We start from the raw sequence: 27,879 nt of genomic DNA on the forward strand, positions 1-27,879 counted from the left end.
GCTAGGGTTACAAATCGGAAGAGGCGCTGGGGATTGCTGTCCGCCGCCACTTGACAAGCATCCTGGAAAAGCCCTGAGCTGCAGCAGAGATTTGTCTGACAATTTGCACAAATGTGTATACAGCTCCTATGCAGACCTATGTGCCTCCATGACTACAAGTCCACAATGGAACCCAAGTGCAGTCAGATTCATGTTACGCCATGTGTTGTCCGGATCAGACTACACCCGGTGTTTGTAGTCTGTAACCATGGCGACACATTGATCTGAACAGAAGCTGTAGAATATTTAATTATTAATAAATAGTAGTTGTCTACATGCCGTATTAGAATGTTATATTCCCCCTGCCTATCTCAATAGTGAGACGCGACATAAGAACTCGTCCTTGGTTTCAGGGACGCCGGTGATGGTTCCCACAGAATAAATTATATGAAGTCCGCGGCTTTCAAAAGAGCAGCATAAATAAGATTTATTGAGGTGTTTTTTTTTTTTTTTTTTACAATCAGATGTCTGCTTGGAGCAGTCAAAACGTTGTTCCAAAGACAAAACAGAGCGGGCAGCATCGCACGTATTGTTCCCTGGCTGTCCGCACAAAAACACAAGCTTTGGGGTTAGTTTTGCAACGAGGGACGTGTCAGTGCCAGCTGTCCTTGTACATTCACTTTTAGCCGTATGATCTTCTCTTCAGAGGCTAAAGGGTTAAATATTAACTAGCACTCCCTAGATTGACAGCCCTTAAAGCTCCAGGCACAGAGCGGGGCCCGGGAGGCGACGCTGCCCGACGGCGGTTGCATTGACAAGTCCATTGGTTTAGTATTCACAATTCCCTTCTCTATCCCTTTAAGCTTAAAGTGTCCAATTTAAAAGAAAAGAAAAAATTAAAAATGGCATCCTTTCAAATCAGCGTAGTGATTTCCATTCAAGCAATACAACAATTAGGGCGACAATTTCAATCATCGTATCGTAGATCCATCAGTGCCTCACATGGTTTAGTCAGTGGTAGAATTTGATTTCAGTGCAGTCGCTCCCTTGGTAGGATGACGGAAGTAATACCAGATTCCAGGCGGCGGGGGGATATTGGGGTTGATGTGGGGGGCTTGTATGAAAGGAGGAGGCACTGGAGGAGATTGGTCATCAGTATAGGGCAGGCTGGTTAGACTGGATGGAGACCATGGTCATTATGGACAGACAATTCTTCTAGAAATGGTTAAGACCGACGGGGACAGTGATGTGGTTCTTCTACTAAGGAAGGTGCAAAGTTTTGTCTGGACGTCATACGTAGAATCAGTGGACGGCGAAAAACGGTCAGGAGGGCAACCGGAGGCCGTTAGTCACAGTCGAGTGGACACCAGAGGCGGCGTCTGCAGTCCGTGGAGAGATTTCACAAGCTTTCTGGAAAAAGTTCTATACTACGATCACCTCCGGAGGCTGCTGGAAATGACTGAAGCTCAGGAAGACTTGCTCCAGAGAGATCTGGCTCACGCAGTAATCCTCCAGATCAAACTTCTCTTTGGCTTTTTCTAAAGTTCCAAACACCTGGAAAAAAAAAAAATGGAGAGAATTCCCAAAGAGAAACAGATAAGAACACAAAAACTGGTCTCAATCTTAAAACGTCCAACGTCAACTGAGTCAAGACTAGAAAATGTACAACAGCCGCCGTAGAGGCTATTGCTTTGGATGGACGACTCAATAGATGGACCGGCGAATTTCTTACCTGTGCCCAACTCAGATCCTGGTTTGTTATATGGTAATGGACCATACCCTGGTGCTCGTGCTTCAGCTGGCTACCTGTAAGACAAAACAGTATTAGTACAGCACTACCATCAGCCATGGGGAATCAAGACAGCTGCCAATTATAGAGGGGGAAAAAAAAATAAATTGTGGTTGACGGCAAACACCACTAGAGGGAGCTAAGTGTATAAAGATGTATGAGATCAATGGGAGCTGTATACGTTCACGCATTAAGCTCCCCCTAGTGGTGGCTTCAGATTAAAGGGTTTTTCCTTAATTGCAGATGTGCCCCATATAAAATTGAAAAAAAAAATATTTGTCTCCTGGCCCAGTGATGTCAGCACTGCGATTTCCAGTAAGCATGTGACATTGTCATGTTACAGCTGCAGACAATCAGCATCCGCTGATCGGCTGCAGCCTTCACTACACCAATTCTGCCTGAGGTGTAGACTGCATTTGCTCGGCACACACTGACCTGGGAAGACGGTCTCCACAAAATCTTTAAAGGCAACCAGATCATCTCTGCCTTTGGATGTCTTGGCTAGTAACGTGTATCCACTACCAAATTTGCATTTCAGGTGCTGAGGACTGCCCAGGCACTTGAGCTGACCGTTCACCATGATGGCGAGCCGCGTGCAAAGAGCTTCGCACTCCTCCATGCTGGAAGACATCGAGTGATTAGAAACCGTGCGTCTTCCCAAATTCCCTCCCCACATCATAGCGTCTCACCTATGTGACGTGATGATCACAGCTTTACCGCTTTCTCGAGTTCTGGTCACTGCGTCCCACAGAAGTCTCCGGGCCACCGGATCCATTCCAGTAGACGGCTCATCCATGAAGATGACTGGCGGACCACCGATCAGGGCAATGCCAGCGCTGAGCTTCCTCTTGTTTCCACCACTGGGATGGACGGGAGAGAACACATATTCCCGTTATAGGAAGAAAACGACACATACGAGACCACCCCGCCGTCCCACCTACTCACCTATACGCCCGCACCAGTTTATTAGCATGAGGTTCCAGGAGAAGCCCCCGCAGCATGTTCTCTACACAGCTATTAATGTAGACCTCCGGGACTCCCCGTAGGCGGGCATACAGGCACAGCGTCTCACGACCAGTCATATGTTCAAGTAAGGGGTCAAACTGTGGGCAGTAGCCAATCCTCTGCTGGGCCTGCGCAACAGGAGGGGACGCCGATAAGACACGGGGGGCTACATATGTATGGAAGCACAGAAATAACACCTGGTCCTTGCGTCTCCCAGTTACCTTCTTTGTGTGGTTTAGGATGCTGTACCCATCGATGTAGGCGTCCCCAGAGCTGACGCTTTCGTCTCCAGTCAGCATCCGGAACGTGGTGGTCTTACCAGCTCCGTTAAAGCCGAGCAGTCCAAAGCATTCTCCTCGGCCCACGGCCAGGGATATGCGATCTACGGCAAGAAGAAGAGCGCGCCGGCCGTACACCTTCAGAATTAAAGAAGCACAATTAAAGGGGTACTCCAGACTCCATCAAACATCAGCTTTTCACGGTTGTGGTCGGCAGAAATAGCGAGCATGTAGACCACGGCTTCATACCCTCCCTTGCCTCAATGGTTAGTTGGGGGTACCTGTGTTTAAGACCTCTCTAGGATTCAGCTTATAGATTAGGAATATACATGGGGGGGGGGGCTTAGACCTCAGAGGATCTAATATTCCTCAATAGGAGAGGTGGAAACCCCAACTATGCCCCCACGTACCCGTTTCTAGCTGGACAGTTGGCATCGATCTCCATAGAGATTATTCAGTACATTGTTATTTTGGCCCCTTTGTACATTGGGGCCCCCATCTTAAATACTTTCATGACCTAAGTGTTAATCACCAAAACTAACCTTGCTAAGTTCCCGGATAACCAGGGGGCTACTAAGTGTCGAGGGCTGCTCCATCGGAGACTCCAACACCTTCTTCCTCTCATCGGCCACATCCCGGTCCTCTGAGGGAGTCACGGGAGACTCAGGGAGTGAGAACTGCAAAGATGAGGACATGAAGCAAATAGAAGCTAAATAAAAGGAATTTATAGATCAAAGATCCCCAGAAAAGTCAAAGCTCAGCCCCATTTTGTGACCTTCCCACCCGGCCTAAAATCCGTACCCAGCGACGACGTCTGAACCGGCAAAGCTGGCAGAGGATCTGGCTCTCGATAATGAAGAGAAGGCAAAGGAAGGTGAAGCCCTGAACGGCCATAGAGGTCAAGTAGCGTCCCACTCCCGGAGAGGAGAAAGAGTAATAGTTATGTTGATAGGCGATATCTGGAAAGGAAAAGTAACGGTAAATCTCACAAGTGTCCCCGAAAAGCTGAAGTATGCGAGTGTCAACCTTCATTATTACCCCAGCTCTGCGGGGGGCATAGATATGTGTGGTGGGCAGAACTGGACGGCCGGTTGTGCCTGGGTTTTCTCCAGTCTATTTGTTGCCTTCAGCTGCACTGATATCAGAACGTCCTCATTTAGAGTACAGATGCTGGCAGTGAAAGTCTGCTTGTGTCCTCCTCTTAGTGTTTTGCTTATCAGAACAGTCTCTGGCGGACCCTCACTGCCTCCTGTACAGTATATTCTAATGGATTTACTTCCCAAACAATCCTGTTCTCATTATGTTCTCCCCCTCAGTGGTACATATGTATAGTTAGGTTTGACGTCAAGGAAGATTCCAGTGCCGACTCTCTTACTGCCAGCATCCGTACTCCAAAAAAAGGAGAGTAGACTAGGAAAAGCCATTTTCTGGAAGCTACTTGCATACATTTGTTGTTTTGTTTTTTTTTTGTTTTTTTTTTTTACAGGAGTGAAGACAAATCCCCTAATAAAGCGATCAAAAGGTTTCACAACTCTCCATGCTGGACAAAATCATAAGAAGAAAAAAAAAGCGTCACTCACTCATGTTCTTGCAGGCAAGTTCAGATATCGGGGTAAACGATGTACAGAATTCCAGGAAATGGTAGTTTTGATAGAAGTCACTGAATGATCGTCCCATGCAATAATTGGGCAGCACCAAAAATATGAGGTCCAGGGTGTGAGATAGGTCCAACAGGTCGAGAGCTGCGGAAAATAAAGATGTAAAAAGGTGAAAAAGAACTAAAAAAAAAAAGCCATGTTTGAGGAACTTATAGGGGTTTTCTATTGCAAACAAGTCATCACCTGCCCACAGAAGAGGCGATAACTCGCTGTTCTCCAAGGGTCCGGATGTTAGGACGGGAAATTTTTAGAACTTTTTTTTTTGGCCTTTTAAAACAGCAGCTGATCGGACGCCCGAGCGCCACTTCATTCACTATAGGATTGTCGGAAAAAGCCAAACGCAGCATTGGGCAGCGCTGCAGGGAATGAACGGAGCGGCGGTCAGGATCCATTCTAAACAGGGGTAAGAGAACCTGCTCTGACATCTGGTGAGGGTCCCGATAGTCGGACCACCACTGATAAACAAGCGATCACTTGTTTTCACCAGACAGCCCCTTTTAATAGAGGGGAAAACCCAAAAATTAGCAAGAATGGGCAATATGAGGGTAGATATAGGCAAGTGCTGTTCAAGTAGGGCAACTCTCTTACCTGGGATGCTCATGATGGTGACCGACAAGAAGGAGGCCGTGCCCGACAGGATGTTGAATATGGTGAGCCGGGTGTAAGCGGTGGCAGTGGAGGTGAACAGAAAGCTGAACAAGTACATAAGAGGAATGACGGCCCAGCCGTACAGGAGGAGCATCAGCATCACGTCCACAAGATGGTGGTTATCCGTATACGCGCGCACCCCAAAGGCCTGGAACACCACCTGCAAGTACAACGGGGGCAGAGGTTACAGGCGCCTAAACGAGGAGGTGGTGACGTTTCCCCGACTCATCTCTGATCCGGTACCGGATGTCGGAAAACGCACAATACGGGGGGGGGGGGGGTCACTTACAAGCATGAGGGCGCACGGGATTAGGAAGTTCAGCAGATCCCAGGTCAATGCAGACAGCCAGTAACTGAAGGACGATGCTCCGCTCACAAACTGCACGTGCTTGGACTTCACCGCCCTCTCCCCGACCAGCAACAGGGAGAACGTGCTAGCCAAAGATGCCATCCCGTACAGAAGATTAATGGCGATGGCGAAACCCGTCTGACCCCTGCAGAAAAAAACGCAAAACTAATCTTAGCACGTTCATATACAGAGCGCCTCCCACAAAGACCAGAAACTCTGATAGCAAGAGCAGCGCAGCCACAGTGCCACTAGAGGGAGCTCTCTGCATGCAGACTTATACACCTTCTGTATATAAATATGGCTTCTAGGAGTTTTGGAGATGGTGGCCCTTTGTGCTGTATATCACACATAGGAAAGAAGAAGATAAAGGAGTTTTGCACTATATTAGCAATATGGCCTTGGATGCAAGAAGAAGGGAAGGGGTGACGTGTATATAAACGGCTTATACGGCTCATTCTGAGCATCCCCCTTACTCGAGGAGCTGGTCTTTGGCAGTCTCGGTGGTGTTTCGTGGCAGCGGGTAGTTGGTTACTGAAATAGAAGCATTGGCGCCAGCCACCAATCTGAACAGCGTGTTATCAGCCAATGCCAATGCCACAGCCACCGCGTGGTACGCCTGGTTATTGAATCGGGCAGTGACATTGTAACGCCTGCCGACACGCAGGATCTCGGCGGCGCACAGGCAGTGTTCAGCAAACAGGGCGCCTTCGTCGGTCGCCTTTGCCAGAAGATAATCATCAAGGTCACCTGAGGATGAAGTAAAAAAAATATAATTGGCACATGGGAGCTGCTGCGTCCCACAAGGTCACAGCTTTCCGTAGCAGAGGTATACAACTTAAAGGGGCTGATCATCTAAGTCGCCCTCTTCTCTAGGAGCGTACCAAGCAACCAGGACTTACCGATCACTTCTTGGGGTTCGACATAGTTCTCATCCAGCTGCTCCCTGAAGTTCTCTGCCAGGGTCTGCAGCAGGAGTGAGGCATTAGGTGGCAGGGAGTATGGCACCGCTGTGCGCCCATAAGGTGCCAAGCTCATCTGCAGCGGTGGAGAGTCCTGGGGTCCGGGGAAGGTGTTTCCTACAATCAGGGCCAATGTGGTGAAGACCAAAGGGACCAAGAACTGGCCCACAACGATCTTCCAGTTCCTCCAGCTGTATGAAGCTCGCTTTACAAAAAGGGCATAGAACTGCTGGCACCAGAGGGAACACTGGGGGGGGGAAGAAAAGACGGAGAAATGTACATTACATAATGCAGTCACTTCATACAAATATTAATCAGAAAGAGAAGAAAATCAGATATCACCTTCAGCACGCAGCCAATGGGATTTTTAAGGAGAAAATTCTAGCAGTTTTGCAATCAATTTTTATTCTCTACAGATCTGCACGGCGTCTGCATCTCCATATTAACAGACTGCAGCCAAATCCCGTGTAGTCGGATCCTGCAATCAGGCTCCATCCCATCGATCCTACGACTGACCTCATTACTTTGCACGGAGCGTATCGTCTCCATACATTGAACGTCCCCTAGTAAGTGATGCCGTCTATCATTGCTTAAGCTCACCCCTCCGTTAAGCTTGACATTAGAACAATCCTCGGTGATCAGGGTCCCGCTGTCCTCCGTACAGTCGCTCATGGAGCAGGACTCCTCCGCAGACCAATCGTTTGCGCGTCGCTCGTGCTGATACTGGAGTGCGGGCAGCTGTATGGCCTGTATGTCCAGGCTGCTGTCTACTAATTTCCCCACCCTACAATGTAGAAGAAGGCGACTCAGAGATCCTACAAGAGACAGGAATCGATAAAGGCATCAAACATGGTGGGCCCTTACCTTAGAAATACTTCCTCCATAGTGGTGACCGACGCTCCATAACTGGCAATGCCCAACTCATCGCGGCGAAGCTCCAGCTCAGAGAACAGTGGCTCAAACCTAAAAAAGATGGCTGGATATAAGGCCGGGTTCACACATGTGTACTTGAATCGGAAGACCCGATGGGAGAGACAATGGTTTTATAGGCAAATACCAGCGCAGAACGGCAGGCCGAGTCTTCTGATCAGTGCCCGCTCCATGTTTCACGCAGGTGTAAAACCGGCCTTATTCAAGTGAACAAAGGTGCGCAGTAATACCAGGCCCTGGCTGGGCACCAGGGTACGATAAACGCCAAAATATCATTTACATAAGTCATACCTGTGGGTGCTCTCCTTGGGCAAGATGTAAGACAGTTCTGCCCCAGCATTACTCTCCAAGGTGGCATGGGGGACATAGCTGGTGACGAGGTCTGTGATTTCTTCCACTTGGCAGTGCGGCTGCTTCACCATCACCATATGGTACCCGGCGCCTGCAGAACGATGACACCAAAACGTAGGATGTGCAACTTATTTCTAGCGCTAGAATAAGATGGGTTAGTTAGTGGTAATACATAAAACCGGGCTTATTGGTGTAGGGGCTACTGCGGCCAAGCCCACGGACTGAGACAGGGTTGAAAACACTCGCCCACAGGCCGCATTATGCGGCCACCCTCAGGATGCCGGTAGCAGTGAGTATAATGGTGGAGGGCAGAGCGGCTGGCGACTTCTTCCAACAATCAGAGTGTGCGACTGAAACAACTGAGGAGGTGATATCACTACATCGCGTCTGCTGTGCGGAGCGTCAGTGCACCCAACAAAGAGCGGAGCTGAGCCCAAGAGAGCGGGAACAAAGGACAGTAGGTTTCCATGCGTTTGTGTGATATGTACCTGTATACAGTGGGTGGAGCCGTGCGCATGCTCATACTGAATAACATTGTGCACACTTACTTTCTGCCTTTAGGCGGCCCTCCACAATAGTCGGTCTCATGTGGCCCCCCTTAGGAAAATTAATTGCCCACCCCTGATCTAGAGAATGAAGGGGTCAAATTCCAGTTGCCTTTTCTCCTCCACAGCCGTGCTCTTTGTGACCCATTGTACAGAGAAATGCAATTTGGCCCCATTATCAGTAACCCCCTTCCACATTCCCCCCTTCTCACCATATTTGCTCTTCAGGAAGAGAGGCGACCCGCAGCATTGCAGCTGCCCCTGCGCAAGGATGGCGACTCGATCTCCAAGGATATCGGCCTCGTCCATGAAGTGCGTGGTGAGGAGGAGGGTCCGGTCGTGTTTGTGCTGCCTTAAGAGCTCCCACGTGTCCCTGCGAGAGGCCGGGTCCATTCCAGAAGTCGGCTCATCCAGCATAACGACCTGCAGTGATCACAAAGTTTGCAGATCAGGTAACGCACCTTACAATGTGGCATCTATTAGCCGCGTACATGGCGATCTATTACCTTAGACCCTCCTATCAAGGCAATCCCTATAGACAGCTTCCGGCAGGTGCCCCCCGACAGCTGAGTGCTCACAGCTTTACGTTTCTCTTCAATTCTTAGGATTTGCAAAATCTTTTCCACCTCATCCGGGCAGCGCCAACGGGGACAGCCTTTCAGCTAAAAAACACAGACATGAAGTTTGGGTGCAATGACCATATACAGACGCACATTGCTGGCTTATTAGCACCCGAGACCCTTACAGCTGCGTAAAAATACAAGTGCTCCTCCACGGTGAGACCCTGGAATAGGACGTCGTGTTGGGGGCAAAGCCCCAGATTGCGTCTGATGAGAGCGGTGTCTCGAGAGATTTCATACCCTCCAATGTAGCATTCACCAGATGAGGGGGGGAAAAGGCCTAAAATACACACAAAGAAAACGGATGGTTAGATGTAGATCGTGCCCAATGCTGCAATGACGCTTATTGGCACAATGAAGGGTTTAACGGATGGAATCGTAGTTATGGGTGTGCAAGATCACGCACCGGTCAGCATAGATAAAGTAGTGCTCTTCCCGGCTCCGTTGTGTCCCAATAGTACCGTAATTTGTCCTTCATACATGTTAAGGGTAAGATCCCGCACAGCAACGCGCCTCTTGCCGTTCACGCGGAAAGCCTGGAAAATAAAAAGAGCACAATATTGTATGCACGAACGACCACCACTCCATTCATTTGGGGGCCTCCCATTCTCAGGATTGCATTGGTTGCCCGAGGATCAGACACTTGATGTGTTCATTACGAGACCACCCCTTTAAGAAGGGAAAGGGAATCATATCTAGAATGGCGTTGTGAGAGTGACACCTAGTGGACGTGGGGTAGAACTTCACCTTTGTTAAATGTTTGATCCGAATACCCGGCACCAGGTCTGCAGGTTCTTCTTCCAAGTAATCCCCTCTCAAGGCTTTCTCCGGATCCTCGTCATCTTCCTTCTCTAGGAATTCGGCATCTCTCGCAGTCCCGCACCAATATGAAGGCTGCAAAGACGCCCAGAGGAAGGAATGTCAGTTTTGATTGCTTTAAGCAACGTGGATAGAGAAGATCTGATCGCAGTTAACCATTTAGTTCTAGAGTATTTTTTGTTTCTGGTTCACGCTTTAATATTAGACCTCAAAATACAGTGATGTGTCAGAAGTTTTGATCATTAGGGGTCCGAGTGCCGAGACCTCCACATTCGTTGACACAAGAGAAGCAGGTGAGCGCTTTGCCTATACACCTGTAATCTACTTTTCTCAAGGTGGCGTGGATATGGAATCAGACTTAAAGGGGTTGTCCAGGATTAGAAAAACAGGATTTTTTGGGTTGCTTACCGTAAAATCTGTTTCTCGGAGCCTTCATTGGGGGACACAGAGACCATGGGTGTACGCTGCTGCCACTAGGAGGCTGACACTATGCACAAAAAAGGTTAGCTCCTCCTCTGCCGTATACACCCCACCGACCGGCAGGAAATTCCTCAGTTAGTGAGAAAGCAGTAGGAGAAGTAACGGAATAGATTGAAAACAGAACGAACAACTCAACTGTAACCAATCGACAAACATAAGAACAGGAGTTGTAGAACATGGGAGGGTGCTGTGTCCCCCAATGAAGGCTCCGAGAAACAGATTTTACGGTAAGCAACCCAAAAAATCCTGTTTTCTCGTTCGCCTTATTGGGGGACACAGAGACCATGGGACGTCCCAAAGCAGTCCCTGGGGTGGGAAACAAACTTCCATCAGGCCAGTGGACTCACCACCGCGGCCTGCAGAATCCTTCTACCTAGGCTGGCGTCCGCCGAAGCGTAGGTGTGGACCCTGTAGAATTTCACAAAAGTGTGAACCGAAGACCACGTTGCAGCTTTGCAAAGCTGCAGCGCGGAAGCTCTGTGGCGCACCGCCCAGGAGGCACCCACCGCCCGGGTAGAGTGCGCTCTGATCCCTGAAGGAGCTGCACGATGCTTGACCCGGTATGCCTCCAAAATTGCCGATCTGATCCAGTGAGCAATAGTGGCCTTTGAGGCTGGGTGACCTTTCCTTGCACCGTCTGGAATGATAAAACAGAGAGTCTGACTTCCGCAAGGAAGATGTCCTGGCTAGATAGACTCTCAATGCCCTGACCAGGTCCAGCTTGTTCAAGGATCGCTCCCGAGGATGAGCTGGGCTCGGGCAGAAGGATGGCAGAACAATGTCCTCATTGAGGTGAAACGAAGATACCACCTTCGGAAGGAAAGAGGGCGGAGGCCGCAGAACTACCTTGTCCTGATGAAGTACCAAAAAGGGAGAGCGGCAAGAAAGGGCCGCTAATTCCGACACACGTCGGATGGAAGTAATGGCCACCAGAAAGGCCACCTTCCAAGAAAGGAGGGCAAGGGAAACATCCCTGAGAGGTTCAAAAGGAGGACCTTGCAGAACCCCAAGAACGAAATTAAGATCCCAAGGATCCACGGGCGCTCGGTACGGAGGAACCGTGTGAGCCACACCCTGAAGAAAGGTTTTGACCTGGGGCCGGGAGGCCAGCGTCTTCTGAAATAAAATGGACACTGCCGAAACTTGACCCTTCAAGGAACTGAGCGCAAGCCCGGCATCCAGCCCTGTCTGAAGAAACGCCAGAACAGAAGGAAGCGAAAAAACCATGGCCGCGATGTCATTGGCCTCACACCAGGAGAAATAGGCTTTCCAAGTACGGTAATAGATCTTGGAAGAGGAAGGCTTTCTGGCGCGGATCATGGTATGAATCACTCGATCAGAGAATCCTGCCCGTTTCAAAACCTCGGTCTCAACAGCCACGCCGTTAAATTGAGCGACTGAGAATTGGGGTGGCAAATCGGGCCTTGCGACAGCAGATCTGCCCTGTCGGGAAGCTTCCAGGGGGCGTCCGCGAGAAGGTTGACAATGTCCGCGAACCAAGACCTTCTGGGCCAATTCGGGGCGATGAGGACGACTGGAATCCCTTCTGCCTTGATTTTCTTCAACAGCTTGGGAAGAAGAGGCAGGGGAGGGAACAGGTAGGGGAGCTCGAACTGTGACCAAGGAACGGCCAGAGCGTCGGCGCCCACTGCCAGGGGGTCCCGAGACCTGGACACGAATTGTGGTACCTTCCTTTTGAGGCGAGACGCCATGAGGTCTACGTCCGGGGTTCCCCACCGACGGCAGAGCAGATGAAACACCTCCGGATGTAGGGACCATTCCCCTGCCGCGAGACACTCGCGGCTTAGAAAATCGGCGGCCCAGTTGTCCACGCCGGGAATGTGAACCGCGGAAATTGTTGGAACAAAGGTCTCTGCCCATTGAAGAATTCTGGACACTTCCGCCAGGGCTGAGACACTCCGTGTCCCCCCTTGTCGGTTGATATACGCCACCGCTGTGGCATTGTCTGTTTGAATCCTGACAGGCAGGCCCTTGAGGCGCCGTTCCCAGTGGACGAGAGCCAGAAGGATCGCTTGTATCTCTAGGACATTGATCTGCAGAGCTGATTCCTGAGTCGACCATCGACCCTGAACAGTGTGATTGCGGAAAACTGCACCCCAGCCGATGAGGCTGGCGTCCGTTGTGACAATCTGGGAAGAAAGGACCGCCCCGAGAGAATGAGGGGAGACGTCAACCACCAGTTGAGAGACTGCTTGATCCGGCATGAAAGACGAACCGGACGATCCAGAGACAGAGCCGACCTGTTCCACCTGGACAAAATGGCCTGCTGGAGGGGCCTGGCGTGAAACTGGGCAAAGGGAACTGCCTCTATTGCTGCCACCATCTTCCTCAGAATCCTCATGGCTGTCCTGAGAGATGAAAACCGTGCGATCTGTAGTGATCGGACGCCCTGCTGCAGGGAAAGAATCTTGTCTTGTGGGAGAAATCGCCATGACCGACGAGTGTCGAAAAGAAGGCCCAGAAACACAAGGCGTTGAGTAGGGATCAGACAGGACTTTTTCCGGTTGACGATCCACCCAAAACTGGACAGGGTGTCTAGAACGATCGCCACACTTAGGCGGGCCTGATGAAAGGAGGGAGCCTTGATCAGAATATCGTCGAGATACGGAAAAAGAACAAGACCTCTGATCCTCAACAAGGCCATCAACGCCGCCATAATCTTCGTGAAGACCCTGGGAGCGGTGGCGAGCCCGAAAGGGAGCGCGACGAACTGATAATGTTCGTGGTGAATCGCAAACCACAGGAACTTCGGATGTCCGGGAAATATGGGCACGTGTAGATAGGCATCTTGGATGTCTATGGAACACATGAATTCCTGCTCCTCCATGGAGGCAATCACCGAGCGAACCGACTCAATCCGGAAGTGGCGGAGGCAAACTCTCTTGTTGAGTAACTTGAGATCCAAGATGGGTCGAACTGCCCCGTCCTTTTTCGGCACCACAAACAGGTTTGAATAAAACCCTGTGAATCGTTCCGATTCGGGAACGGGCACAATCACCCCGGAGCTGAGGAGAGAGGCGATGGCCGAACTGAACCCCGGGATCAAGGCAGGATCCCGTGGCGGACGGGATTGGAAGAAGCGATCCCGTGGAAGAGAAACGAACTCTATTTTGTATCCTGTCGATACAACCTCTCTGACCCAAGCGTCCTCTACTGAGGCGAACCAGACGTCGCTGAAGAAAAGAAGTCGACCTCCCAATTGGAAGGGACCCATGGAAGACCGATGATAGTCATGCGGACGTAGACCGTCCAGATCTAGATCTGGGTGGTCTTCCCTGGGAAGAGTGGGACCGCCAGGACGGAGTGGGCCTGAAGGAGACCTTCTTTCTTCCCTGACGTGCTTGTGGCCTTTGCTGGTTGGAAGGGTTTTCCGCCGCATTGAAACGGCAGAAAGACCGAAAGGGACGGAACTGACGCCTTGGAGGAGGTCTGCGAGGCTTGGATTGGGGGAGAAGAGAACTCGTACCTCCGGTAGCGTCCTTAATAATCTGGTCCAATTGGGACCCAAAGAGACGCACTCCTTGAAAAGGCAGATTAGTCAGACTTTTTAGAGGACAAGTCCGCCTGCCAGGCCTTGAGCCAAATTGTACGTCGGATTGCCACGATGTTGCTTGACGCCTGAACCGCGCAAGATGCGGCATCCAAGGAAGCAGAAAGCAGATAATCCCCCGCATGGGAAATCTGATTGGCGAGATCGGCCAAATGCTCCGGTTGTGCCTTATCCAGAATGCCCTGACGAAGATCCTCTGCCCAAGCGGATATAGCCTTTGCTGCCCAAGATGAAGCAAAGACTGGACATACCGCCGCAGATGCCGCCTCGAAGGCAGACTTTGCTAGGGATTCTATGATTCTGTCATTAGAATCTTTTAGAGACGCTACACCCGACAGCGGAAGAACAGTATTATTAGAGAGTCTGGATACGGGAGGGTCCACTGAAGGAGAAGCGGCCCAGTTGTCCGTGAGCTCTTTAGCGAACGGATACAGCACGCCGAGACGCTTTCCTGTTTGAAAGCGTCTAGTCGGATCTTCCCTTTCCTTGGTAAAAATCTTCCCAAACTCGGAATGAAAGGGAAACACCCTGGAAGGTGTTTCCGCCCGTCTGAACGAAACCTCCTGATCTGAGGATTTCGCAGGGGCGTCAGTGATGTCGAAGGTATGGTGAATCGCGGCAATGAGGTTCTGCACCGTAACCTTCATGTTCGCATCCTGATCCGAATCCAGCTCTAAGACCCCTTCAGATTCCGAAAGCGCTTCACCTGACTCGGGAGAGGAGGCCCGAGAGGGAGACTGCTGGGGAGTATGGGGTGAGGTAGGGCGAGGAGAGGACTCCGCCTGGAGATCCTGCCTGGGTCTCTTGCGACTGACACTGGCTGGCTCAGATGGGACGTCCTGGGACGTGCTAGGTCCCGCAGAAGCTCCCAAGGGCAACTTATCCAGAACGGCTACTAGGGACTGAGACACCTTGGTGAGGTCTGCCACCGACTGTGATAGGGAGGAGGCCCAACCCGGCAAGGGGGGCTCACTCACCCCTGGGGCTATGGATGGCTCCTGAGCGGCGTCGGGCTGGATTGGATTGCTACAGTCCAGACAGAGGGGAGAGGACTGACCTGAGGGAAGTTTGCGGTTGCACGAAGAACATGTGAAGAACTTGCGAAGAACTTGACTAGGGTGCAGGGGAGGGCCGAAGAGCGGGTACGATCAGCCTTAGGGATAGACATTGTGAAAAACCTGAGGTAGTGCCGGAAGGTTGGGGGACAGAGGGCGGAGAAGGGTCAGTCTGCCGTGCAGAGCTACTCACGGTCCGGTGTCCCCAAAAGCGATGCTGCTCGACCTGTCCGGGGATGCAGATCAGGGAGAAGTCCGGCTGGCCGTCCCAAAGAGGCAAAAAGCTGCTTGCAGAAACTGCTCAGGGGCTGGGGAGCCTCTCCAGCTGCGTCCGGCTGGCAGGCTGTGAAGATGGCGCCTGCCTGTAGAAAAGCGCAGGTCCCGGGGAAGGGGAAGGGCGGAGCTCCTCGCAGGGTTAATAATTGCTGCCCTCTAGCCATAATATGCTGGGCAGGAGAGGGAAAGGTGGGGGGAGGGCCTGGAGAGAGCGGGAGAGAAGCCCGCTTAGTAGAAAGGGGCGGGGGGCGTGGCCGCGACGCTGCGGTAGGCCCGAACACAAGCCAGGGCCTAAATTAGTTGCGGCGGCCGCCTGTCAGCAGGGGGTCGGCGCGGAAGACGCGTCGCAACACCGGGCCGCGTCCCTGCCCAGAACTGCCCGACTCCAGCGCTACCCCTGCCGAGATGGAAAAAAGGGGGGGGAAGCGCAGAACGAGGCCCGTGAAGACCCGGGGCCTGCATGGATGCGGTGACCGTGGGGGGATGCGGGGCGTGCAGGGACCCTAACGTGGTCCCCCGGGCGACCGCTCCAAGAGAAAACGCCGGGGGAAGACTGACATACTCACCCAGGCAGGGGGCCTTACAATAAAGGTACCTGAAAATCCCACGCTGTCTGTCTCTATGAAATCCGCGCCTCATCCAACCTTCAGGCTCTGGTAGGCGAGAGGGTGGGAGGCGGGGGGCAAGGACCATCCGTGCGGCTGGCACCTACTTGTGCGAGGCTCCTGGTCCTGCTGCAGAGACCTATGAGGATACGGGGTGGCAGTACACGCCGTACTCATAGTCTCTTTGTGGGAGTACGGATGTGACTGTTCACTCCGTATCCTCCGGAACCTGCAAAGAAACGACGCACACCGAGGTAGATATGGGTCTAATAAAAGACCCGTGTCCACCTCCTACTGACACTAAGCTAAACTGAGGAATTTCCTGCCGGTCGGTGGGGTGTATACGGCGGAGGAGGAGCTAACCTTTTTTGTGCATAGTGTCAGCCTCCTAGTGGCAGCAGCATACACCCATGGTCTCTGTGTCCCCCAATAAGGCGAACGAGAAAAGACACCTGTCCACAAGGTGTGAGCGATTATTGCAGCTCAGTCTCATTCATTTTAATGGAGCTGAGCTGCGATGCCTGTGACAACCCATTTAATAAGAGAGTGCACGTACTCGATTGATCCTCTGACGAGAGTGAATCACAGACAGAGGGGTAGTGAAGTGCTTCATTTTAGTGATCAATAGGTGTTTTATTAAAAAGGACAGCCATTGATCAAAACTTCTGACACATTAACGCTTTCGGTCCACTTTAAAGATTGGGAAACAATAGTTCAAATTTGTAAAAAAAAAAAAAAAAATAGCTTCTTACCATAAAGCAGAAGTACCAAGGTTGGGGAACTCCGTAATCTCCCGGCATGATACTTTCCACATACCACCCGATGATGGAGTACGCTACAGAGTCCAGCAGCAACATGCCCATCACTTGGCCCAGGGTGAAGTTATCGTCCACACTGACCGGGGTGAGCAGATTTGACCACTGAGCTCCGGTACCTAAAGACGAAGCGATGACATAAAACTCCTTGTTGTTGTCTTTTGGCCTTCACAAGATATGAAGACACGACGGCTCTTGCTGACCTTTGCCTTCAAACATCCCGATCAGTTGGGCGCCCATAGCCATGCCCACATTGGAAATAAGACAAGATGCCAGCTTCTCGCTATGAGTTATCCTATCATATCGAGGGGAGATGAAGAAGTAGGGGATGTAGGAGAAGAAATACAGGAACCCTCCGGCTGCAGCTGCCACATTCGCTGTAGGAGACAAAAAAAAAAGGATCACAGGTATCCAAAACGCGTTTTATCATCTTTAATGGGTAAAATTGCTAAAAACAAAAAACTTTCCATTTTTCCATTTATTATAAATTCTCCTCATTCTCAAGAATAAAGGAATTGTTTTAATTCCATAGTTTGCAGTATCAGACATGCCCAATTTCGTAGGGAAGGGGCGAGCTTGGAACAGCTGCTCTGGATCTGGCCATTCGGGGCAACAGCGGTGCAATAATGTCAATCATCAAGAGCACATCCCCCCAAAGCCAAGAAGGAAGCCGGGAGGCAGAGGAGCGCTGGGCTACCGAGGAAAGAAAAGGTGGCATCCAAAGATGGAGAATGTATTCCTACCTCGTGAGAAAAAGCTGCTGATCATAAAGCTGAAGGAGATGGTGGACAGGGCAAACACCAGAAGATAGACAAAAACAACCGTGGGGTCACTTCGAGTGAGAACTGCCCCCTCGTTACTAGCCTGGAAAAAAAGGAAAAAAATAATTTGTCAGTGACCCAAAAATAAGAGGAAAGTCTCTTAAGGGTGCAAGGACGCGCAAGATGCCAAGTAAGGCAAGGTGACCGATCTGCATCACAATGTGGGCAAGAGGCAGTCAGCCCTATAAGGGGCCATATGGCATCCTTGCAGACTTAACCCTCTGATCACCCAAAGAAAGGAGCAGAAACCTTTTATTTCCTGTCCTGATGAACAGGGCTGCATTTCAACTTCCTCGGTGGGAGCTACAAATCCATGAAAAGCTGTTGCACTTATCATATGGAAGGGAGGGGGTCCAAGAAGTTGGACCCCACCAATCAAAAGTGACAGCATAGCCAATCAATAGGTCATCACGTCCGGTGGGAACATCCCCTTTCTTATTGAACACATCACGGTTACAGCAAAATTTCCATGGTTGCTGGCCACAAGCAAACCCCTCTGTAGTCTGATCCCACAGTCATACCATAGCCCCTTCATTCTGACCAATGCCACCGCCTCATTTTACGTCAATAAAATAGAGACAGATGGAGGAGAGAAACAGATGACTGCAGGATGCAACAGCACAGGGAGTGTTTGCAGTTTGCATCCATATGGACACATAGTTCTACACTAGAGCAATGCAAAATGGCAGCGGAAATGCAAGAAACTGGAAGGAAAGAGCAATACTGACCTGGACACACAATAGTAAAGTGACAAAAAAGATGGACACCAAAAGTAATATAAAAAAATGGATGAACCAGGCAGTAGAGAGAAGCCAGGACTTCAGTCCCATGACTCGCATGTACTCCTGTAAGAAATGTCACATGTAGGTCAATCATTAGGTTGTAATTCATGCAGTTTATCGATCACAGGAGACACGACACAACTCTGTCCTCACCTTCAGCTTCCGCTCCTTCTCCAGGACCAGAGCGCGCACAATGCTCAGGGAGGTGTAGGTGAAGCTGAGCATCAGGAGCAAAGGGAGCTGATTCTGGATAGCCAGGATGAAGAGGTCATTGACGTAGGGTGGGAAGGGAAACCGTCGGATAGAGACATCAATCTCATCCAGAAGCGCCTGCCCGGATTCGTTGGCATGGTGGTAAATGATTGCCCGGTCCACGTGGTGCTGCACTGCCAGAAAGCACTCTCTATAGTATCCTGGAAGGTAAAAAAAAAACAACAAAAAAATATTTGTGTATAGCGATCAAAAAACCTAAAATCAAGGAACAGGCTAGGGTTTTTTATTTTAAGTTTTTGTGTACAATCCCTTTATAGTCAAACATGCAGAAAACCAGGCAGGGCGCCCAATATTACCCGGTGTGCCTCCAGTTATGTCATTCTGCTCGCGAGGTCCCGGAAGCTGGAAGAGTGGGTACAAGTATCTGGTGTGCCAGTTGCGATCCACATTTGGGTTTATTCCTGACTGCTCACCGATGGGAGCGTTGCGAGGGCTGTACTTAAACCGCAGATTGTAGCGGACCTGTACCAGGAAAGAGAGCGGTTACTACTGCAGCACGAATGTCGCCATGTAGCCCGGCCTTCTCTTAGCGGAGTCGTTACCTGCAGGGGTAATGGATCATCGCTGTTATTGAACGTATGGTCGAAGACTATGGCGGCCAGCACATTGCCCGACTGGTTGTCACGTCTGATGAACTTCTCCAAATCTCCTTCTGTAGGGAACCCCCGGGCTGCGGACAATGGAGAGAGTCAAGCAAGGAAATAGAACAAGATTCCTGTGTACTGAAAACACCTGATGGAATACACTTACATGGCCGATATATCCACGGTATATGTTATACTGTGGGGGGGTCTGACTAATGGGACCTACACGGATCGGCAAAATGGGGCACTTTTATCCCTGTTGGAACGGAGCAGCAGTGAACATGTCCGAACATCGCTCCATCTATTCCCTAAGGGGTTGCAGAGTGCTGTGCTTGACTTATTCCAGAAGCCACAGAGAATGAATTTCACGGTCATAGGAGACTACCGAAGTAGGTTGTCTAATCTAGGATATATGGGACACAGGAGTAGGTTTCCTTAGCCCAGATATATGGGACCACCAAAGTAGGCTGCCTTAGCTCGGATATATGGGACCACCAAAGTGGGCTGCCTTAGCTCGGATATATGGGACCACCAAAGTAGGCTGCCTTAGCTCGGATATATGGGACCACCAGATTAAGCTGCCTTAGCTCGGATTTATGGGACTACCTGAGTAGGCTGCCTTAGCTCGGATATATGGGACCACCAGATTAAGCTGCCTTAGCTCGGATATATGGGACCACCAGATTAAGCTGCCTTAGCTCGGATATATGGGACTACCTGAGTAGGCTGCCTTAGCTAGGATATATGGGACCACCAGATTAAGCTGCCTTAGCTCGGATATATGGGAACACCAGAGTAGGCTGCCTTAGATCGGATATATGGGACCACCAGATTAAGCTGCCTTAGCTCGGATATATGGGACTACCTGAGTAGGCTGCCTTAGCTCGGATATATGGGACCACCAGAGTAGGCTGCCTTAGCTCAGATATATGGGAACACCAGATTAAGCTGCCTTAGCTCGGATATATGGGAACACCAGAGTAGGCTGCCTTAGCTCGGATATATGGGAACACCAGAGTAGGCTGCCTTAGCTCAGATATATGGGAACACCAGAGTAGGCTGCCTTAGCTCGGATATATGGGACCACTAAAGTAGGATGCCTTATTTCAGATATATGGGACCAGCAGATTAAGATGCCTTACCTCGGATATCAATAGCCAGGTTCTTCTCCACTGCTCTCACAACGTCCCGCACAACATTACTATTGGACGGGACGTAGGCCAGATCCCAAGGTCCCATAATACGAAACATTCCGGGCACCCTGAGAAAGTCCACATTCGGGTACGTGGTCGCACTGGGGTGGTTCTTAGACTCGACTCTGTGCCTCAATGCAATCAGGATAACAGAAAACAGGAGCGGCAGTGCAAGCTCGATCACCGTCACCAGGACCTGACGTTTCTAAGGGGAGTGGAGACAAAATCAAAAAGCTTTAAAAGTCAATCGGTGGGGGGGGGGCTGGCATCCACATGCTCGGCTCTACGCCTGGTCACCTCTATGTTGGCCCCACTACATGGAAAACAAGTGAAGGAGACTCAGCATCAGATCTGCAGGATGAATGGAGGTCCGAGCCCAACGATTACTTACATTTACCATGGTTTTCAGGGGTAGAAATACCCTGTAACACACGCTTAAAGGAACAGGCATTGGTCTGTACATCTCATATGACGCTGCAGGTTTCCGTAGTATAAAAGCCCCTTCCTGTGCTCAGTGTCAGATGTACAGGCCATGCTATATACACAATATCTGCCATGTCACATATCCCCCCATGACCCAGGACTAGCTGCCTGATAATACCACCGCCATACCGTGCCCTTACGTACCTGTAAGATGTAATTCTTCCATAGAAGGAGCCACAGCTGCCGTAACACCGCCATGGTGGATCACTCCAGCAGACGACCGTTACTCACAATCTGTAAGGAGCAAGTGGAGGGTGAGCAGGGGAGGAAATGGATGAAAACCCTAATACACCACCCCCTTGTTACACGAATCCTGCAGGATACCACTCAGACCGATAGTGACTTCCCCATTGGACACAAACGCCCAAGAAGCACCGATGGCGGGTTTCCTTCACGCCCTACAGAGAGCTGGATTGTGTAACGCACTGGATGGGGCCAGTGGCCGCTCTGTGAACGCTAAGCCCTTGTCGCTCTTAAGTACCCTAGAATGTCTCTGATTACGGAGAGTAGCACACTTTAGCTGGGGGACGGGAGCGATGACGCAGAGCATTGCGACACAAACCAGCCATGGTGCAAGAACTCAAGTTGAGCACTTTGGTGCTGCATTCCAGAAAGAAAAAGGTGAATAAAGCAACGCTCTGCACACGCCGGCGCTGCTGCATGGTGCGACGCTCTGCACGCGCGCTGCTGCATGGTGCGACGCTCTGCACATGCGATGCTGCATGGTGCGACGCTCTGCACATGCGATGCTGCATGGTGCGACGCTCTGCACATGCGATGCTGCATGGTGCGACGCTCTGCACATGCGATGGTGCGACGCTCTGCACATGCGATGCTGCGACGCTCTGCACATGCGACGCTCTGCACATGCGATGCTGCGACGCTCTGCACATGCGATGCTGCGACGCTCTGCACATGCGATGCTGCCACGCTCTGCACATGCGATGCTGCCACGCTCTGCACATGCGATGCTGCCACGCTCTGCACATGCGATGCTGCATGGTGCCACGCTCTGCACATGCGATGCTGCATGGTGCCACGCTCTGCACATGCGATGCTGCATGGTGCCACGCTCTGCACATGCGATGCTGCATGGTGCCACGCTCTGCACATGCGATGCTGCATGGTGCCACGCTCTGCACATGCGATGCTGCATGGTGCCACGCTCTGCACATGCGATGCTGCATGGTGCCACGCTCTGCACATGCGATGCTGCATGGTGCCACGCTCTGCACATGCGATGCTGCATGGTGCCACGCTCTGCACATGCGATGCTGCATGGTGCCACGCTCTGCACATGCGATGCTGCATGGTGCCACGCTCTGCACATGCGATGCTGCATGGTGCCACGCTCTGCACATGCGATGCTGCATGGTGCCACGCTCTGCACATGCGATGCTGCATGGTGCCACGCTCTGCACATGCGATGCTGCATGGTGCCACGCTCTGCACATGCGATGCTGCATGGTGCCACGCTCTGCACATGCGATGCTGCATGGTGCCACGCTCTGCACATGCGATGCTGCATGGTGCCACGCTCTGCACATGCGATGCTGCATGGTGCCACGCTCTGCACATGCGATGCTGCATGGTGCCACGCTCTGCACATGCGATGCTGCATGGTGCCACGCTCTGCACATGCGATGCTGCATGGTGCCACGCTCTGCACATGCGATGCTGCATGGTGCCACGCTCTGCACATGCGATGCTGCATGGTGCCACGCTCTGCACATGCGATGCTGCATGGTGCCACGCTCTGCACATGCGATGCTGCATGGTGCCACGCTCTGCACATGCGATGCTGCATGGTGCCACGCTCTGCACATGCGATGCTGCATGGTGCCACGCTCTGCACATGCGATGCTCTGCAGAGCGGCGTAACATGGCTTTTGGTACAGATCGTATCGTAGAACATATTGCGATGGTGGTAGCTCAGTATGTCCCCGGTGACAGCAGACTTGAATGCCGGGCCACCATCCTGTGCCGACTGTTTGGATAGTGTAACCCATCATGACTATGTGCTTTGCGCGTCCCGCTTTCCAAGCTTTATTATTTCTGTGTACACAGCGGCCATGCTTTTTATGGGGGGGGGGGGGAGGATAAAGTATCCATAATAGGAAGCGATCCGTCAGCTCTAAAGATTTGAAGAAGGAAAACTGAGTAATTCTGAAAGGAGCGACTGCGGCACAGACCAAACGGTGGCATACATGACTGGGTCGGAGCGGCTCTAGAATAGGATGTTGGGTACAACAATGAGAAAAGTGAACTGGAGACAGGGTCATAGACGCCCAAGGTACCGATGTGGAGTGTCGACGCAAGTCTGGTCTGATCCTACAGAAAAGTTACAGGATCACAAAGTGGTGAAGTTCATGCCACGTCAGAAAGGCGCCAGGAAGCGCAGAGTGCCACAGCCATGTCAGAAAGGCGTCTGGGCGCGCAGAGTGCTGCAGCCACGTCAGAAAGGTGCCAGGGCGTGCAGAGCGCCGCAGCCACGTCAGAAAGGCGTCTGGGCGCGCAGAGTGCTGCAGCCACGTCAGAAAGGTGCCAGGGCGTGCAGAGCGCCGCAGCCACGTCAGAAAGGTGCCAGGGCGTGCAGAGCGCCGCAGCCACGTCAGAAAGGTGCCAGGGCGCGCAGAGTGCCACAGCCACGTCAGAAAGGTGCCAGGGCGCGCAGAGTGCTACAGCCACGTCAGAAAGGCGTCTGGGCGTGCAGAGTGCTACAGCTATGTCAGAAAGGTGCCAGGGCGCGCAGAGTGCTACAGCCACGTCAGAAAGGTGCCAGGGAGCGCAGAGTGCTACAGCCACGTCAGAAAGGTGCCAGGGCGTGCAGAGTGCCACAGCCACGTCAGAAAGGTGCCAGGGCGTGCAGAGTGCTACAGCCACGTCAGAAAGGTACCAGGGCGCGCAGATTGCTACAGCCACGTCAGAAAAGCGCCAGGGTGTGCACAGTGCCACAGCCACATCAGAAAGGCGCCAGGGCGCGCAGAGCATCGTGGTTATGGTAGAAAAGTATCAGGGCATGCAGACCATCACAGCTACAATATAAAAGTGAGTCCTTCCACTGTCATAAGTCCTAATCGGGCACACGAGCATCAGAACTGGACCAGCAGTAATGGTAGAAGGTGCCTGGTCTGATAAATTCCGTTTTCCATCATGTGGATGGCCGGTGCACATGCGTTACTTACACAGAAGAGATGGCACTATGGGAAGAAGACAAGATGGTGGAGACCGTGTGATGGGCAGTGTCCTGCTGGGAACCTTGTGCCCTTCCATCAAGTGGATGTGACACCCACCTAACAACGTTCAGACTCATTACACAGGGGAGGACACAGACAGGAGAGGCCCCTCTACAAGAACAGTATTTGGGCCCTTTGCAGTCCAATATCTCATCATTGTGCTCCCTGTATATGTCTGAGATAGTAGCCGCTCTGGAGGTAGAAGTTGCCCTTTCACACTTGGACCCCCGTGCGTCGGCACAGGTTGCACCAATGGTATGTCTGCCCCTGCACGTGTACCTTTCCTGGAGAGTGGGATTGATTCCCAGATAACAGGGCTCCTATCAGCAGTATAATGGTCGGTCAGCGACGCTCTGTGGAACGAGACAAAGATCAAGGTGATGACTTGTCTCCGAATTCTCTAGATCTCAGTCTGATTGCCTGTTGGATCTGCTGGAAAACAAGTCTGATGCATGGAGGCCTATGGGGTCTATGTGACCAGCGAGCCCTGAGGTTCGGGCTGACCCTGCAAGGTGCTCAGTGATCACAGACACCGGGCATTGTGTTACTGAGCCTGGCACCACCACGCTGTCAGGCACCGGGTGCTAAACGCCTCCTGAGGGGTAGACGAGTCCTGATAATTATACGCCTGTGATCATCCAGTCCATCCCATGAGACAACACCGAGACACGTGACCCAACAACACTTCATTATAAAACCCTCCACAGACTGCAGAACAAGCAGCCGGCAGGACACGCTGAGGGCTGAAGATCTGAAACATGGATGCCACCATTGTGTGTATTTCATTCTAATATCCCATCAAGAATGTACCCTAATAGGAAGTAATAGAGGGGGAGATCTCTACGCGGACCCCCAACGTTACGAGCCTCTAACAAGTAGCAGACTCAGACCGTCTATCCCATGGCCCACCATTCACTTACATCCATACATTTCTGACGTCATCTTGCAGTTTCTCATGACAGTCATCAATTGGTTGCATAATAAAGGGGAAGTCTATGATGACAACCCCTTTAAGACTAAATAAGCTTCATTTATAAAGTCGCATAATTTTATGATTTGGGGGGGGAAAGGGTGGAGAAAGGGAGGGGAGGGCGCTATCCTCTAGGACCCCTACTGATGATGGTGTTACCTCCACATGTGGGTGGCAGGGGGCGCACCTGCGCTGTGGCCCCTTCATGCTGTGCATTTCAGACCCCCACAATCATGAGATATTCTTGCAATAAGCCATCATATTATAAGATGGGCCACATGGATGCCTGCTGTACGGGTGGGATTATAGGCTGCATTCATTATGCTCCGAGCCAATACATAATGAACTTGTGCCCATAGGCGGCAGTGCCAGTGGTGGGTGCATGCACAAGGAGCGCACACAGCCCTTCACTGAGCGCCGGCCGTCACCATAGCTATTGAGATGGTGAATGAATACATGGACCATCTGGTGCACTTATCAATGGCACCCCATCCCCCCACCTGCGGACCTTTATAGGCCAACCTACCAATCGTGAGCACAAGGGCCGGCACCTGATCATAACACCCGTTGGCATCTTGATGCCCATGCGCACACCAATCCAAAACGCAGAACTCTGCTCATTTATGGCCATCGGGTTCCTCTGATCGGCAGCTATTCACACTGTCATCTCCTTTCAGGACGTCTTAGATGGCTCCTCCGCAACACGGTGACCTTACAACCCCAAGATCATACGGGAGATAGTAAGGAGCCAACTTCCTACTAATGACCATACACAACATATCACTTACCTACAGGACGGAGGATAAGTGTATGATCACTGGGGGTCCAACTGCAGATAAACCCACCAATCCCCAATATCCTGTGTGACCACGGCTCCATTCACCGCCTATAGGAGCGGCGCTCAGACATGGTCACTAAAGCGCGGGCTACACAGGAGACACCGAGACCCTCTATACTTGTAATCGGTGGGGTCTCAGCAGCCAGTCCCCCCAAATCTCCTGTAAACAGGCCATATATGGCAATACTTTTACGTTTATGGTCACGTTCGTGAAAGATCTTAAGGGGACATTTCTGTCTTAAATCTGTAAGATCTCCTAAAGTGGGTCCCCCTGATGGAGAATAACTAGACAGGGGGCTGTGAATGTCTACGGGAGTTAGAGCTGGATTGCTGGGCATTTTTCTTTGATTCCCATAGAAGTGCACATTTATGGCCTCTGGATGAGGAATGGTGGGAGGAGGTGCCCCTATTCTGGGTCGGGTGGGGGGGGGGGGGGTCGCTATGAGATATCCTGTGGTTAGGTCATATTGCACATATATACCCGCTGTATGGCAGCCTGTACTCCGATGCACAGACACAGGCGGCCATAAAACAGCCGCCATCTGCCGAGAGGCTGCAGGAAATCCGAATGTACCCTGCCCTTGTCATAAAAGAAGAGCAAACAGCACATGACGCTCCACAATGTACGGGGGGGGGGGGGACGTAACCTCTGACCTTCCAGAGCGCTCCCCTTTTATATCACGTGCAGAATACACGACGCCCTGTACAGAAACGTCAGATCTCACAGACACCATGTGATCCATGCAAGTCCGGATCTACCGGATTCCAACCTTCAAGATAACACAACACCGAGGAGTCTACAAACAGCGGCTGATGTGCCCTGCATGGGGGGGGGGGGTCCAACCTCACCTGTACAACCAAATCCTTACGTGGTATGCTGGGAGTTGTAGTTCTACGACGGTTGGGAATGCTGACACTCCCCTCATCTTATGTGTAATGGTAAAAGAAGGTTGCGCAGCTGGATTTCAACATGCCTGATCCTTATGTGATCGGAGGAGATAAGGAGACGTCTGACAGCTGCTCACTCCCCTCTCCCCATTGAGAGCTCAGCTGACGTGCGGGAAGTCGGGGCGCTAAGCGGTCAACAAACCAGACAGCTGGGAGACATGACAGCTATAAATCTATGGTTGTGGCACTACTGACACCAGCAGGAAGACAATCCTGCCCTTCCGTAGAGCTGAGGCAGATACATACAGCAGCGCTTCAGGGGTCTTCTTGAATCCAGTATCATGATACTACATGATCCGACACAGCTGCATCATATATACAGAACATCGCCGATACACTGTCACGAAACCTGCACCGAGGACACACTCAGGGGGGAAAAAAATCTATTCACTGACAGCAAGCAGGAAAGGCGAGAAATGGCTGTAATAATGAACACTGCTGCAGAGCATCGCACCCTCAGCTCATGTGCATCATTATGCCTCCAGATGGGCACCGGGGGCCTTTGTTCTACTGATCGTGGGGGGAGGAGAGGAAAATATTCACATTGAAGCCATAGAGATATTGACAATCCGATCTGATCGATTGCTTCTGCCTTGATCGCGGTGATCGGCGTGATCAGCCGGATATATGGAGGACGGGGCTCTCACCTGTCAGGGCCGGCTCCCGGCACCATCCCCTCTCCTGGGGAGGAGGATGCGGTCTGGTGGATGGCTGCCTTTGTGTAGGATGAGGCCTCCGGCATCGGACGCTCTTGTGTCACGACATCCAGCAGCTGTCGTGACTCATGATGGTGGTGAGGAGGAGGAGCTCAGCTGTCAGGGCTGCGGGCACCGGGCACAGTGCGGGCGGCGGCAGCACAGGTGCAGCGGGAGAAGCAGCAGACAGCCGCTGACGTCACCGCCCTCCCCAGGATCGCAGCGCAAATAGCGGCCTGAGCCTCTGCCAGCCGCTTCCGGGTTAGGTCACATGACCCAGAGCTTGTCACGTGACAGTTGGACCGCAAACAAAGGCGCTGCAGC

General features: G+C 51.6%; 1 protein-coding gene across 1 annotated transcript; it reads right to left on the reverse strand.

Moving 5' to 3' along the window:
- Positions 1-440: 440 nt before the first annotated feature.
- Positions 441-27,827, reverse strand: ABCA3 (ATP binding cassette subfamily A member 3). The gene is made up of 31 exons (XM_073553571.1): positions 27,508-27,827; positions 21,013-21,102; positions 20,335-20,590; positions 19,151-19,278; positions 18,905-19,070; positions 18,489-18,748; positions 18,282-18,398; positions 17,476-17,596; positions 16,936-17,109; positions 16,670-16,851; positions 9,859-10,005; positions 9,518-9,647; positions 9,237-9,391; positions 8,998-9,153; positions 8,704-8,914; positions 7,887-8,037; positions 7,530-7,628; positions 7,266-7,449; positions 6,606-6,912; positions 6,180-6,453; positions 5,647-5,851; positions 5,298-5,517; positions 4,632-4,793; positions 3,853-4,010; positions 3,594-3,728; positions 2,995-3,189; positions 2,714-2,901; positions 2,458-2,628; positions 2,204-2,388; positions 1,712-1,785; positions 441-1,533 (listed from the first exon to the last, which is right to left on the reverse strand). Exons 2-31 carry the CDS (start codon positions 21,064-21,066, stop codon positions 1,402-1,404), a joined length of 5,097 nt encoding a protein of 1,698 aa, XP_073409672.1. The 5' UTR covers positions 21,067-21,102; positions 27,508-27,827; the 3' UTR covers positions 441-1,401.
- Positions 27,828-27,879: the final 52 nt, after the last annotated feature.

Source organism: Dendrobates tinctorius, unplaced genomic scaffold (genome assembly GCF_039654945.1).
Source record: "Dendrobates tinctorius isolate UK_male_01 unplaced genomic scaffold, ASM3965494v1 ptg000202l, whole genome shotgun sequence".
Lineage (NCBI taxonomy): Eukaryota > Metazoa > Chordata > Amphibia > Anura > Dendrobatidae > Dendrobates > Dendrobates tinctorius.